At 36.2% G+C, this 15,318-nt stretch overlaps 1 protein-coding gene across 1 annotated transcript; it reads right to left on the reverse strand.

Annotated features, from left to right (window-relative positions):
- Positions 1 to 811: 811 nt before the first annotated feature.
- On the reverse strand, positions 812 to 14,885 carry ctsc (cathepsin C). The gene is made up of 7 exons (XM_015341720.2): positions 14,563 to 14,885; positions 14,045 to 14,190; positions 12,782 to 12,945; positions 12,273 to 12,428; positions 11,863 to 11,981; positions 3,939 to 4,070; positions 812 to 2,043 (listed from the first exon to the last, which is right to left on the reverse strand). The coding sequence occupies exons 1-7, from the start codon at positions 14,720 to 14,722 to the stop codon at positions 1,541 to 1,543; spliced, it is 1,380 nt and encodes a 459-aa protein (XP_015197206.2). The 5' UTR covers positions 14,723 to 14,885; the 3' UTR covers positions 812 to 1,540.
- Between the last annotated feature and the right edge of the window lie 433 nt (positions 14,886 to 15,318).

Raw genomic sequence — 15,318 nt, forward strand, 5'->3', positions numbered from 1 at the left:
TTTGGGCAAATTGTAATAGTGAATTTTATTGAAATAATGTACTTTTTTTGAGCAGCTCTTCATACACATTAAAACCCACATTCAAAAGTTGGCTTTATCTTAAATCTTGAAAACGCTCAAACTGTAACCTTCTCACAGGTAGCAACACAATCTAGGATTCATATTAAATGTTAGACTGACAAACCTGGGATCAGTTCAATCAAGAAGCCAAGGGAAGAAGAGAGGAGGTAGTTTTCTAATGAACAGTAAAATGCATCATGAGGACCTCAAGTGTGGATTACAGCCTTAAAGGACTCTTTTTCCTTTTCCTAAATTCTTATTGAATATGGAGCGTTTCCTCCACATCTGTGTCATAAATGTTTGCTCATGATCAATCTGGTTAAGAAGAGTGGAAAGGACAACTGCACTACAGCCCTAAGTCTTGATGGCCCTCAGAAATGTACAGGAAAAATGATTGAGTGACTAAAATGATACATTATATGAAAGAAATAAAGTAAATAACATACTCAGATCAAGAAAATTAAGTGTTTTAAACATTAAAAAAATGAAGAACAAAGCTGAGATGACAACAGTGGCTAAAAGGCACTACTGTAGATGTGTAGGAGACCCAGATTTCTGCACATAACCCTTGTCAAGGTCCCTAATTTCATTATGGTGGATCTCTTTGTCCTTGCACACACCTACAGTATGTGAATGTACGTGTTAACAGTACTGAGAAATTCATGCTTTTTATCATCAAAACCAAAATGTCAACATCAATAATGATCAAGTTCTGTAATATTTATAGAGTTGTCCAAAACACACACACGCATTTATTTCACAAATCATGTTTACTTAGCAAAACATAAAACACTTGATTGACAATTAAAAATCACAGAAAATTCATTTGATTAAGGAACACTACAAATTCCTTTAACCACATTGATTCTGTATCATACATTTCTGATTTACAGCTTAGGTTTAAAAAAAGACTTTTCCCTGAAATTTGAAAATTCAAGGGAAGCTAGACCTACTGTTTACAATAACAAAATGAAGACACAATCATGCTATCTTCCCTTTAAAAATGAATCAGATAAAATGCCATTTTTTTTCCAGTGCAATTTGTAAACAAGTAAACAATCAATCAAAGGTGCTTTCCAATCCTGCAAAAACAACTGCTCTATGATAAAAGATACAGTATAATAAAAGAAACCACATGCAAAAACAGATACTTTTGGCAAGCAGGTATTCCAGGATTTCACCGTTCAGTAAATCATTAACAATTTATGTGAATGATAAAAAAATAAAACCAAAATAAGTAAAAAAGCACAAATACTTGCAAAATTCTCCTTTTAGCAATAGGCTACGGTGTCATTGTTACTGTACGTCTCCTTGTTTGCAATTAGATTACTGCCAATATGGCTGGTCAATAATTGCTGATTAAAGCCAAACCTCAAAACTGTAATTTTGTTTATCAATGCAGTCCTGTACCCTGTAGATCCTAACAGGAATGTTGACAGCATCAGCCACAAACAAAGGAGCTTCACTTGACCAATGGAATCTATAACTTTGCAATGGGAGTGGCGGCCACAGCTATACTTTCTATAGCGCATTCATCTGTTCCTCGGCGGATCCTGAAGTAGCCGTCCTCCCCCCATCCTGTTCCCCAGCTGTTTTTCACAATCCAATACTTCTTGCCTGTTTTGGGGTCACTTCCGTAGCCTACCAGCAGTACAGCGTGGTTTGTGAGCTCAAATGGGTTAAATTCGTCCATCAGACCAGTGTGGTGGTAAATACCTTCTTTGTAATTCATGAAATCTGGGTACACCTCAAAGGCTACTCCCATTGGGCCATTCCTGACCAGTTCAAGTCTCATCTCGGCCTCATTGCATGCCCCATAGAAGCCACCTACATAATGGTATTCGGAGGCGTAGTACCGGAAGCAGCTGTCCTTCAAAGTGCATGGTGAATCTCTGCCAATGTAAGGAAAGCAGCTCTCCTCCACCACTCCAAAGTCTTGAATATACTTTCCAGCAATAAGATAAGGGAATCCTCCATCACATCCTGCAAAGATGAAATTACAGTAGTTACTGGCAATAAAAACAGCAGGAACAACAGAAAGCCAAATAATCCAAAAAAGCCGATTACAGATTTGCAGTCCTCCATCAGTAAATGAAAGATAAAAGGTTGAATGTTCCAAAAACAGATATAAAAAACAAAAATGGAGCACTAAAACAGAAAAAAATGACAATTCTCCTCAGATAGCTAAGGACAAGTAAGCTTTTCTTTTCAGGTTTCAATATTAAAAACAACGCTTGACTCACAGGTCAATTCCATGTGAAAACGTCATTCTTCCACTCCAGAATGTATTAATAAATGGAACACAAATTTCAACAATATTTACGTCTGAGAACTGCCCATTCATATTAATATAGTAGTAGTTAATGATATTATGATGCAAAGGAACAAGTAATACAGTAGGTGTATTCCATGATGAAAAAAAGAAGAGAGAAAACACAACATTTCGGCCGTGGAGCCTTCTTCAGGTGTTTAAATATTCCTTTTAACATTAATTAATTGTTGGAAAGTCAAGCAAGTCACCAAGAAGTCTATACATATTGTATATTGGACACAGGTCACAACTAGGTTAGAGTGTGTGTATATATATTATAACCTTGTTATTATGCTAGCAAAAAAATTACTTTGCTTTTACTTTATCTGCTTTTAACTGGTTAACAGTAAGAAAACTGCTAGAACATTGATCTCTTCTACTGCACTGACACCACAGCCTGGCACAAGATGTTTTAGTGATTAGACAATCCCTGTAGCACTTCTGATCAGGTCAAAGAAGATAAATAGGAGAACAAATTGCTCAGACTGCTGACACCAGTTTGTTGAGTAATCATTCTGATCACAAAAATACAAAACACATAGAATTGGGACTCATCCAGATATTAAGATGCTCATAACATTTTCCTGGCATTTAAACAGAGTTTTAGATGCAAGTGAGGGATCAGGAAAGAAATAGCTGAAAACATCCGGGAGGCTTAATGTAGTCTAAACGAGACTCAATGCTTACTCAATATACAGTATACTGTGTATAAATATATACTATACATTTAAACCTCCAGTTTTGAAAACATTTCAAATTGGATAAACGAAGAAATTAAACGTAATGATCAAGACAATATTATTAAGCCAAATTAGCTGTTGTTTAACCATCTTAAAATAAAAGCTAAATTCTAACCCTCAACCCTCCTCTGCCCCATCCTGTTTCCTCTGCTGAGGAACCTGGGAAACTGAAAGTCAGATAGACAGCCCTTATTTTTACTGAAGTGCAATACACATGGTACTGTAGACTTTTAAAACAAATATTGCATGGTAAGACCATGTGTGCTCTGAGGCATGTGCACTAAACAGCATTACTCTTATTTAGTTTGAAAAAGGAATGTGGAGAATTCTTTTCATTTATTGGGAAATGTGCTACCTGAATCTATGGACAGCTGTACAAGGTGAACTAATAACCTGGGAAAAGCAAAGAAAACTACAGAGTGAAGAAGTGTTTAAACTCCACATACAGTAAGCTACTACACTGCGAGGTACAGAATGGAATAAAATACATTTCTAGGTAAGACTGCAGTGACCATTGTTCCTTTATAGATCTAATCACTTGCATTTGTAAATTTATGAGTGAGAGTTGGCAGGGAAAACGTTCTCACTCCGCTATCCAGAACCGATTTATATTGAAAGATCAGTTCATGATTTTAAATACTGTTTTACAATAGCAAAGGTTTAGAGAATGCACTGCAAGCGGAGAATAAAATATACAATTATGAAAAAGGGGGAAACAGAGAGCCATTTAAAACCAAGTATTTTCATTCAATGCATTAAAGGGCTTGCTGGATTTTTGAATCCGGAAACTTTATTCGCAGGAATTTTGCACTATTTCGAAATCCTACCTTGAGAATATTCGCTGCAGGAAACCACTTGCTGTGGGCTGAGGACAGGCTGCTGCGTGTTGTTGGTCAAGATGCGAATGCGGGCTTCCAGCATCCCCATCGAGGAGAAGGAGTAACAACTTCCACACGAAGCTGAAAAAAATATACAAGGCACAACAAAAAAAATCAAACTCACTTGCAGCTCAGATTGGTGGTGAAGACCTTTTCTTTTGGAATGAACCCATCAGGTTGGTTATCTAGGGTTATGTTAATTTACTTCAGCGAGGATTTGTGACCACAGCCATTGAGGGACATAAAGTCTATGAGTTTTCAAAACCTCAGGATTAACAGATCTTGGTTAGTATGCTGTCCCTGTAGCCCATTTTATCCTTAATCTGTTTTTTCTCCATGGGAGACCAGTGATTGTGCATGATGGGGTACTCTCAATCCACCTCACTGCAGCCCTGAAAACAATCACTTGTGATAACATCAAATGCTCAGCAGGGGGCATAAATAAATTTCCTTTATGTGCTCAAGACTTCATCCTAAACTGAAATCCTGGAAGAACAAAGCACAATGATCAGCAATTAACCTACGCAGGCAGAAACAGTCAGGCTATACTGTATATAGTATAATAATGTTGTACAGTCAACTATACAGTAGTTATTTCAAATCTGCATTCGTTCCAAGAAAACGCATGACAGAAGGATGCATGCAACTGAATAGAATTGATTATATTCTAAATGACAAAAATATGTAACAGAAAATGTATTTTAAGTAGAAAAATAATAACAGTAGACGATAAGACAGGTGAACATCATCCTTATTATTGCAGGCAAATAAAACAGGTCTCTTTAAACACATGCTGAGCAATGCCATGTGGTTTGTGTTCAAATAAGAATGTACATTATTTTTTTCTTCATATCAAGTTAGCACTGCTCAGTTAGACTGATTTGCAACACGACAGACTGTGTTGACACTCTGACAAGACAAGTATATTACCTGCTGTGAGAACTGTAAGCCTACTGTATCTTGAGCAACTGGGTTACACATGCAGAAAACATCTTGTTAAAAGAAAGCACATAATTACTTAACTATAGCTGCCAAGTGGACAGTACACATGCCAATACTTTTTTCTTTAATCCCACATTGATTTTGAAAATACAACGCAAACTGTTACTGATTAGCTCCCAGAATATGGATAATGAGTATTCCAGATGACAATTCGAAATATTTAAGAGTTTTTTTTAGCTTCCAAGTTGTATGAAGTCAATAGATCTGTTCCCTGTTGGGAATGAGAAGTATCACTTTTCTAAAGGTACTACAAAAAAAAAAATCAAAATCTGTTTAATCTAATAGTGTTTAAATATTTCTCATGCTACCCTAAGCAGTGAAGCCACATCATTCCAATTCTTATGTCTTTGTATGCACATTTGGGGAGATATCGAAATTTTAACCTTTGTTTATAATTTCGTCCATAGTGTAGTCCCTTTTGTGTTTTTTCTGCAGTACTAAATCCTCAAGTTCTCTATTACCAGCTAAGATCCTCAAGGTCCTTCCAATTCTGACAGGTCAAAAAGATAAAGCCCTTGCACAGCCCTAACTGTCCTTACTAAACATATATGAAATATCAGGATTTTGAAACCATTGCATCTTCATAGGGTTCACATTACAGGAGTTTAGAGGTAAAGACACACTTCCTGTCAATGGACTCAAAATTGTTTTTCTGAATGGTTCGGACCATAATGTCTTCAGGTCATCCAACCATGTGCCAAATGATTAAACATTTAAACATTAAACATTTGAGAATAACATCATCAAATTCTATGACCAAATGATTACTACTAGTTTATCATTGTACAGGCCATACAATTGTGAAAAAACAACTCTGACTTGGTGGAAAAATGCAATGTTATTACTGTATATAATGTAGCCTTTCCCTACTTTTAAATGCATCAACCTCTCTCTCTTATCAAACTGCATCAGTAAAAAACTAACATCTCTACTACTGCAAGCTGGAATTATCTTGTATTGCTGAATAGGCACTGGTTTTCACTGGAACCAGAGATCCCAAAAATGTACAGGTCTACTACCCACACGATTGGTTGTTATTTACGTAAATAGTGGGTGCTTTTCAGGAAGAAGGGAAGAGATATGCAATTATCAGAGATCCTTCCCTGCCAACAGCACAGCTGGCTGCTTTAACTGACAACTTGAACTGCCAGTAGACAGAGTTCCATCTACTCTGTGCAAAGGGAACCACATTGCCCTCTGTTGACATGTTAGATTATTGGAAGAAACAGCAAGAGCTTAATGAAGATCGGAGAAAATATTTTTTAACCCATCACTTTCTAAAGCATGGAAAAATTGAGTATTCATCTATTAAGTTTGCAAGAATAACTCTTTGTCGAGTTTGCTAAATAGGTTTAATATCTTGCATTATCCTATATTTTAGAAACCCTCAAGGTTCATTCACAGATGTTCTCCCAGAAGTTGACGAATCAAATGTTTGATGATGACTTTCATATAAAAAAAACCAGGAGGTATTGCAAATATCTGTATACAAAATGAAAGTGAAAATACAGCACATTCTAAGCTCTAGACCAGTAAGCTGGGACTTGCAATATATCATGCAGATGCTTTCAAGCAAGTGTCAATAAGCAATTGGAAGAATTTATGCCTCGTGCATCAATAACCAGGCCTAATGATTTCTAGGAATTTCTAGAAAGCTCACGCAAAAAAGAAAAGTTAATCATGGACATGCGCTTGCATTGCAAGACTTTACTCATATTAGCTTGATGTTATGTAAGTTAAAAGCTGTAACAAGATTTGGCCGTAGCACGTCAGCAAATAAAACACTGGACTTAAGTCTTACAATGGAAAAACATCTAAGATCGAGATCAATTGCTTGTCTTAGAGTATAAATACTGTTTAACTCACACTGTAAATTACCCCCTTTTAAAAGCATAAACATACAGTATACTGTACATATTGGCTTACTTTTGACGTAAAATAGCTTCAGATTTATCTTTACATAAATGGCATAGATCGAAAATGATGAAGTGTGCATTTAGATAGAGGTGTTATGATTCACATTTCTGATAATCACACTCTATATGAAATGGCGTACTATTTTGAATACTGCTGCATTTAATAAGGTATATCATTCCCAATTTTGAGATGATATACAAAGTTTCTTTAGGAAAAAACAAAACAAAAATTAGTTGTTCATTATAGTGTAGGTCTTAAAAAATACAAATCCTTAAGAATTTTTATAAACATCAAATAACAGAACAGTGTCTTCACTAGAATTCACTGTATTTGATGTTATTAGAGACAGTATCTTATTCCCAAAACAATTTCTAATAGAGTTTAAAATTGATTGTAATATTAAATTTGTTACAATCATGTTATGTTTTCTTTTGTCACCTGTGTGTTGGTCAGTTTTTACAGAAAATAAGATGTACACCTTGTTTTTCTGTTATTTGCCTTATAAGTTGTAGTTTTATAATGTGGTCATCAAGATTAAACTTTAGGAGACAACACTGCATGTATCAAACCTCCAAAATAGCTTCTTCTCCAGAGCCGTCAAGTTGGTGACGCCCCCACTCCCTCCCATCATATTATGATCTTTTCTAACGTCTTCCTATACTCACAAGGACTGTACGCCAACACCACTACACACACATGTAAGCCGAAATTGTACTGTCCCTTCAATAGCTCAGTAAAACTGTATCAGTCGTAATATTTATTAATCACCATACTATTTTTGCACTGTTCCAAGAATTACCTTGCACTGTTTTTGTCCTGTTATATTTTCTGTTTGTGGAATTTTGCACAGTTTTGATTACTTGATTACATATTATTTATGTTATGTTATTACACGTTACTGTTGTTATTGTGTTACTGTCTGTTGTCTTATCTTCTGTCCTATTTATATACTGCACCTGAGTGACTAATGAGAAACACGTTTCATTATACTATGCACCTGTGTAAGTATAATGACAATAAAGCTGAATTGAATTGAAAATTCCATTACTTCCACTACATCACTTTTCACCCGTATCCTTCATAAACAAGGCTGTAGAAAGGAAGACCGAATGCTGTAATCGTGTTTAGTTTTCTCATTTCGCTTCATCTTTCCAGCTTGCTGTTGTATCCAAACTGCATAGCAGACATTAAAACTTGACCCACTGGTCAGGTAAAGCAATCCACAGAAAATTGAATTTAAGTACTCTCACGTAGGTGTAAAGGGAGGCTTCATTGTAAATTGACAAACAAGGAAAGAACTGACTGAAAATAGGCAGCACAGTGCTGAAACATCATAAGCAGCTCTTACAGTCATTAAAGGTGCCTGAATCACACAGCTAGACTATGGCATAAGAGTTATCAAGCAAGACTAGGTGGCAAACAGCAGTTATATTAAAAAAGTATGTAAGCAATAAGAAACAGATCTCGACAACAGAAGCCATCAGCGTTTTGATATCCCTAAGATAATGTACAATATTTTCTTTCAGTAATATTGTTTTAATATTGCATCATTGCAAACTCATTTTAATACCTTTTCTAAAATACGAAAGAAGGCTTATTCATCTTAATTCAGATTAAAATCATTGGCTTCTGTTTTTCCCTGAAGAGCTAGATATGTCTAAACATAAAACAAATGTTTTTACTGTCTTCCAGATTCTACACAGAAGTGAGATTACCAAACACTTATCTTCAAGCTTGTTCGGATTAGCTGTGCGACGATAGTAAATTATTTAAAAAAATGAATGTCTTTGTAACAACTGATGTGATTCAGTCATTTAAATTTCCACACAGAATAAAATCAACTTGTATCTTTGCTGAACAGGGACAGATTTGTTTTCTATAAGCATTTATCTTTAAATTCCAACTGTTTCTTATGGCCTAGGAAAGATTATTAATTTTCTTCTCTGTAATTTATGGTTTATGTAAAAAAAATATATTTTGTCCTATTTAAACATTTCAATACTTAGAGAACATATCCCAGAGAGGAACAATTAAATCCAAATTAATCACAAATGCCATGTTCAGAATAATTTGTCTCAATAATGAAAAGAACAATAACCTAATACCTGTATATACTGTACATGTGAAACATCTGTATCTATCAATAGGCTTTAGGATACTTTAAGAATGTAAAAAAAGAACAAACATGCTTCGGTTTATTGCTTGCCCATTTTCACAATACAATAAATGTATTATTGACATGGCTGCTTAGGGTGAAGCTGGTATCAATTTTTCAACTGGAGGATGTGTTAGTGATGAAGTGATGAAAAAGAGATTTGTGGTTGTCACTGATAATGTCTTAGCCTTTTCACAGAAGACATTTTATTGCACTCTACTGTGGTGTGGTGAACAGGAACTAGGTGGAAATACAGTACATAGTGAAATACAATGAGATCTTGAAATGCCAAATGATCAACCAAGCAACAACTCCATCTAGACTAAAAGAATAATGCACAGACCCATCTGGACAACGTTCCGTAACTAAGATATTCACCCAACCATGGATCTTCAATTTCTCAAACAGAAATTGTCAAATGTCAAAATCTTAGCAGCTGCGAATGCGAATGCATGCAGCAAGAGAATGAGACTTCCAATTGTTCAGGGCTCCTTGCCATTGAATCAAGACTCCATTCTGTCACGTACCATGTGACATTTGGTCTGCAATGGCTTCACCACTATAAATGCAATCATGCAGAATTGTATTCCATGTAAACAATGTATTGCAGGACTTTGTACAATTTTTGGAAGCTTAAAATTATAATCTGAGAAAAAGGTGGGAACCAGGAATGTAATTCTATCTGATCTCTCCTCACCCCAGATGGGGAATGAGTTACTGTATACAACATTTCCTAAATATAGTCAACCTCTAGAATACCTGGCTGGATAACTATGTTGAGTGGGATCACCTTTGCAGCGGTTGAAAGCAGTCACAAAGTGAGAAAATGAATGTTGAACAGTGAATCCACCAGAGTACAACACTGTGATTATAGTCGGAGGATGACATTACATTTATGCTGCTGCCCCGAGTAAGGCTTGGTGAGCTAGAAAGAAGAAGCTCAAGTAACAAGGAGGTTGCTGTAACTTCGTAAGGGCAAACAGGAAGAATACCAGCAGATTTGGTTTCATTATAAAAAATGGACTGAAACCAACTGAACTTATCAGTATCAAGTGTCTAATAATTCACCACCGCAAACTAGTGAGGGGTTAATACACCAATGTCATTAGTGCATATACCCCAAATCTTTATACTGATGAAATCAACCAGGAATGTTACCCCAAATTTGAAAATTATGATACTTTATAACTTCAACTACCAGAAATAGAAGGGACTCAAACTCTGCAATTGAAAAATGAAGTGCCCCCAAGTCCTCCATCATCAGCACCCGCAAAATGACTCTTGGGTTCCTTCCAGGAAACAACAGGCAGGATTGTATGCTGAGAATGAGTAGGAGATGTAAAGGTACTGTATATCAACCTTGAGTTCATGGCCTTTGTTGCTTGGCAGAATGACAGCATCTTTGAGGTTCAAAGGACATTTCACAAGATCATACAGCAGGAAGACAAGCTGAAGGAAATCTAACATCTTGAAAATGACAGTGACAGTGCCACAGAATGGTCTATGATGTGAGCACTCAGAACTTAAGAACTTAAGATCGGGGGAGATTTGATAAAGGAGAGAGAAGCTGTTTGTTAACATTCTTGGAAAGGATCATTTCAAAGAAATACTCAACTGGGACTGCTATTGAGAATGTAATCTATCCCATTCTGCAAAAAATATAAGAATATTATTAAAATAAAAATAAACTTGGAATTTTCCAAATCTTTGCTGAGGGGAGGAAGGCCACTAAATACAGCAGATAAAAACAAGTTGTCTGAAATTCTCTTGATCTGAAGTCTTCAAGATGGAAGGTGTAGAGCTCACTTCACAGCTCCACACCCACTTTTTGAAGATCTGGAGTGATGAAATCCCACGTGACAATCTTCAAGAAAAGAGGTAAGTCCAACCATGTATTAAAAGGAGATCATCTTTCTGTCCATCACAGGAAACATCATCATGAGAAACAAGAGCAAAGAGCCGCTGTCGAATCTGTGTGCTTTTAAATCTTAATGAAAGAGAACTAATGTTGAGGGCCATGAAAGCACTTCAAAGATGTGCTCAAGACCCACAAAAAGAGATGCAACATCACCGCCAATTCATTGGAGATCACTGCACAGGAGTGCTGCCTCAGATGGAGAAAGAATGTACTGTACTGCAATAACTTCAGCAGCACTTCTAAACCTCACAATGACAGCAGTACAAAGAAAAACAGGAAGAACAGACACAGAAGCAGCATGTCATGGACCATACAGTATAAACAATGCTGGATTACCCTTTCTAATCTGGAAGACATAACCAAAACTACAATAAAGTCGAACTCTTTAAGAATGGGATTACTAGAGGGTCACCGTATTGACAATTATTTGCAAACTTAAGAGAGCCATGGCTGACTATTCCCACCCTACACTCTCCAAGGAATCCATCAGTTGGTGACATGAACCAGGCTAAAACCTGCAACTCCTGGATGGTTAAACTCAGACTATGGCTTTACATGAGCAATACAGGAGGCCCCAGTAAATGGTTTTTAAAGGATCTATATATCATTTACTGTAAAGGTTATAGAACTTCTAGGTCACTAAATCACTAATTTCTGAATGAATTTAAACTGCAAGATTGGTTATATTTTTTAGTATAAGCTAAATATACAGTACATTACAGTTGATTTGCTAAAGGAGCTGCAGGTTGGCTATTTAGCAGTCTTATTGCCTATTTCTTCCAAGGCTCACATTATTTTATCAAATAAAATACCGAAGATATTATGACTTAACTGTAATTTTGCTGCAGTCATGATGATCACAGGAATGACAGCATCCTTACCTTGATTGCGGACAGGGCTGACATAATTGACCCCATTAATGTTTCTCCAATCCCATGATTCAGGCAATCCGGCAGCGAGCTTGGCTACTTCTTCTTTAACTGGAGCTGGTTTTAGGCGTCTACAGAAAAGGAAAAATAGTTGGAGTATTTCTGAGATAAAGATGAATATGTGAGTTTTCCTTTGATAATGTCTATCACCCTCAGACTAAACACTCTATAGAAAAGAGTAGGTTCTGCATGTGGTGCATGAAAGAAAGTAATCTCATTGAAGGAAACCAAATTGAAAAATGTGAACGTACTGTAAGTGAACTACAGATTTCTTGATTACCAAGTTAACATATAAAAAAAGAAAAGTCTGATTATTCATCTTAAAACTGATATATCGAATTAATTTAGTAAATAAATTGTACCTTGGTACACGAGAGCCATGACCCCCAGATCTTCTGAGCAGCTCTTGAATAGTAAACATTTCGTGCTCACTATAGATGGCTGCAGTCCATGATGTCTGAATGGCATTGACGGTTCTCACATAGTCTGGATTTTGTTTGTAGGGCTGTTGTAATAGTCTTTTTTTCCCCCAAAGAGAAACAAAATGAGAGGATTTGTTTAACAAAAAGCTTAATTGGACTTTTTTCATGCACTCTTAGGATTTTTACTTTTTATTTGTTCTTATGAATTTAGGTTTTTGTAAACGGACATATCCCAAAACGTTAAAATAACATAAACGTGTTTAAGCATGGAACTGATACACAGAATATTAAAATTAGGACTTTAAAATCTGAACTCGTGTAATAATAAATAATACAAAATACCAAATTAATTTTGTTTGTAGATAATATCAGGGATGCTTCCGTTTGCTCAAGATGCAATTTGCTAAAAACTATATAAATAACATGTACAAGAAATGTACGATACTTACAGCATTTGCTTGGGAGAAAGTGTATTGCTAATGGAGGATTTTGGTGGAATGGACTTCACCTTTTTTCCTACAAAACAGGCCCAGTTGTGTCCCAGGACATCATGTACCCATCCTGGGAGAGTCTGATCACAATAGCTTTTTACTTCTGCTCCCTCCTTCTTGTACTGTGTTCGGTAGAGAACAATTAATCACAATAGAATGCTAATCCTACAAAGCCAAATCTTTTGTAGCATTTAAACCGCCCCCAGAAACCAACAAGCCAGCCTTAGCATAATTTATTTTGACAGGTATTACTTATGTAGTTAAAGTAAAACTTAATTTATCCTAACTTTAGCTGGGAAACTGCATTTCAGCTTGTCACACTAAAGATGATGCACCAACACTTGTGTAAGTCACAAGTTGCAGTACACATCGTCTTTACAACCAGGAGTCACATGTAATTTCAAAAAGTACACAGCTGGCAAGGGCTTAGAAGGCTTTATTGTAAAAAAATGTGTTTACACTGCATGAATATACTAAATAGCCTATTATAAATGTTTTTGCAGCATTTAGATTCAATATCGGTGATTATAGGAGATTGAAGTGTTTAGCAATGCCAAAGTAATAGCCCAGCAGTACTTTATACTGTAGTATCCGTTATGTATTACACTGCACTTCTGCTTTTCTTGTCTTTTGATTGCACAGGCCTGCAAGACAGACTGTTCCCAGCATCCAACGCGGAATAAACGTTATTATTAAATTATCCACATCAAGCAAGATACACTTCCTTGTTCCAGCTAGAAGAGGAAGCAAAGATCAACTTAAACCTTCTACCATTTCTGGTTGTACTGTAGGTCTCCAATGTAAAATGAAACGTTGCAGGATGCATGTTATTCTTACAGGAAGTTACTGGTCTGGGCCTCATGCATATGAAGGATCTTATCTTTGCATAATACCTAAGCTGCGTTTCCTTGCACATCACCATGCAATTAGAAGAGATAAAGGAGGATGTGAGCTTGAAAGCATAGGAGCTCTTACAGATGCAGTGTCTGAAAAGAACAGACAAAATGGGGTCAAGCTGACCAAAATGCTTCAATAGTATTTAAGCTTAATAAGGTGGGGGGAGGGGGGTGTCACTACACATGGGAACCAGAATTGCTTAAACGGTGTGGATACATTTTTAAGGATTCTCTAAATTTTATTCTAGTTCCATCCAGCTACAGTATAAACAGCTATAAAAGACCATGTGTGGACGGCAAAAACGAAGAATCATATGAAACCAACCTTGAAAAAGGCAAACCATTTATAGTCCGACAGAACCACCTCAAACCCCTGGTTGTAAATCAAAGTGAAGAAACCTGTGTTTCCTAAATCATCTGACGCAACATCCAGCTTCTCGAGGTGGACAGTAACGCTTTTTACAGCAGGTCCTAAAGCAAAGATACAGAATTATATATACAGTAAGCACTTCTGATGAGAATCAACCCTATTCCTCTCACAATTCAAACCTCTTTACCTCGATCGCTGCTACTTACAATATTATTTTTATAAGTGGTAAATCTTTATTTTTCTTCCAAAAACATACACAAAACAATTACTTACTGTACTAATATCAAATAATTTTGTTTCATAACAGTGGAATGACATGAGCGGTTGTTTATAAACAATTATTAGCTACAAATAAAGTCATTGAAAAGACTCCACATACAGTATTCTGTACTGTACATACGGTAGACACTGGCTTGGAAGCCCATTTTTGCAAAGATCGTTGCTTATTTAAGAACTTTTACAGTACCACTTACCCATGTTAGTACAGTTTATTGCTTTATCTTGACCACCTGTCGAAACCTGAAAGATCCAGGTTCCTACTAAATCTTCATACGAGCAGTTGGCCGGGGTATCGCAAAGCGAACTTCTCACCCCGAACGCAAAAATACACAACAGTGCAAGTTTTAGCTTCATTTCTTTAAAAAAATGTACTTATGCCAAGTCGTCTAGGTCAGGCGTAAGACAAATTAACCCACCGTTCCACAATAAAAAGCAGTATTCTGTACCATCTACCTACTACTACAAAAAGTAGCGTTCGCCCTTCCAAAAAAGTCAAATCGAAACTGAACTTTAAAACTGCTCAAGCAGCAGGGAACTTTCCGTCCTGTCATATGACTCGAATTTTTCACGTGATTGCGTATATTCACCAGGTTGAGAAATGGATGTTAGTCGTTTATGTGAAGTATTTATTGGGCACGTAATATACAGTAATATAAACGACATTCGGGGTGAAATAATAATGGTGATGAATGTGATGACTGGAACTTATTGTTTGCAAAAAATAATCAATTACAAGGTAATACAATCATAGACTGGTCAAAACAGAAAAGCGAGACATGAGGTGTGCAACTGTTACTGCTATTGCTCAAGCATACATTATACGTTATTTGATGCTTTAAGATGTTGAATTGTAAGATTTTATATGCACAGTACTGTAAATGTACTGTATAATGTTGGTTAAATCACTTAATATTTGTGTTCCACTGTATACTAAGAAGTTGTAGTCTTAT

This window comes from Lepisosteus oculatus, chromosome 5, assembly GCF_040954835.1.
Source record: "Lepisosteus oculatus isolate fLepOcu1 chromosome 5, fLepOcu1.hap2, whole genome shotgun sequence".
Classification (NCBI taxonomy): Eukaryota; Metazoa; Chordata; class Actinopteri; order Semionotiformes; family Lepisosteidae; genus Lepisosteus; species Lepisosteus oculatus.

What these genes read in the sequence shown, in the direction of transcription:
- ctsc (XM_015341720.2), bottom strand. Translation starts at nt 14,722, where the DNA reads ATGAAGCTAAAACTTGCACTGTTGTGTATTTTTGCGTTCGGGGTGAGA. An exon ending in CAGCCCTGTCCGCAATCAAG is followed by an intron (nt 4,071 to 11,862) that starts GTAAGGATGCTG and finishes TATTTTTTTCAG; the next exon opens with CTTCGTGTGGAAGTTGTTAC. An exon ending in CTGCAGCGAATATTCTCAAG is followed by an intron (nt 2,044 to 3,938) that starts GTAGGATTTCGA and finishes TCATCTTTGCAG; the next exon opens with GATGTGATGGAGGATTCCCT.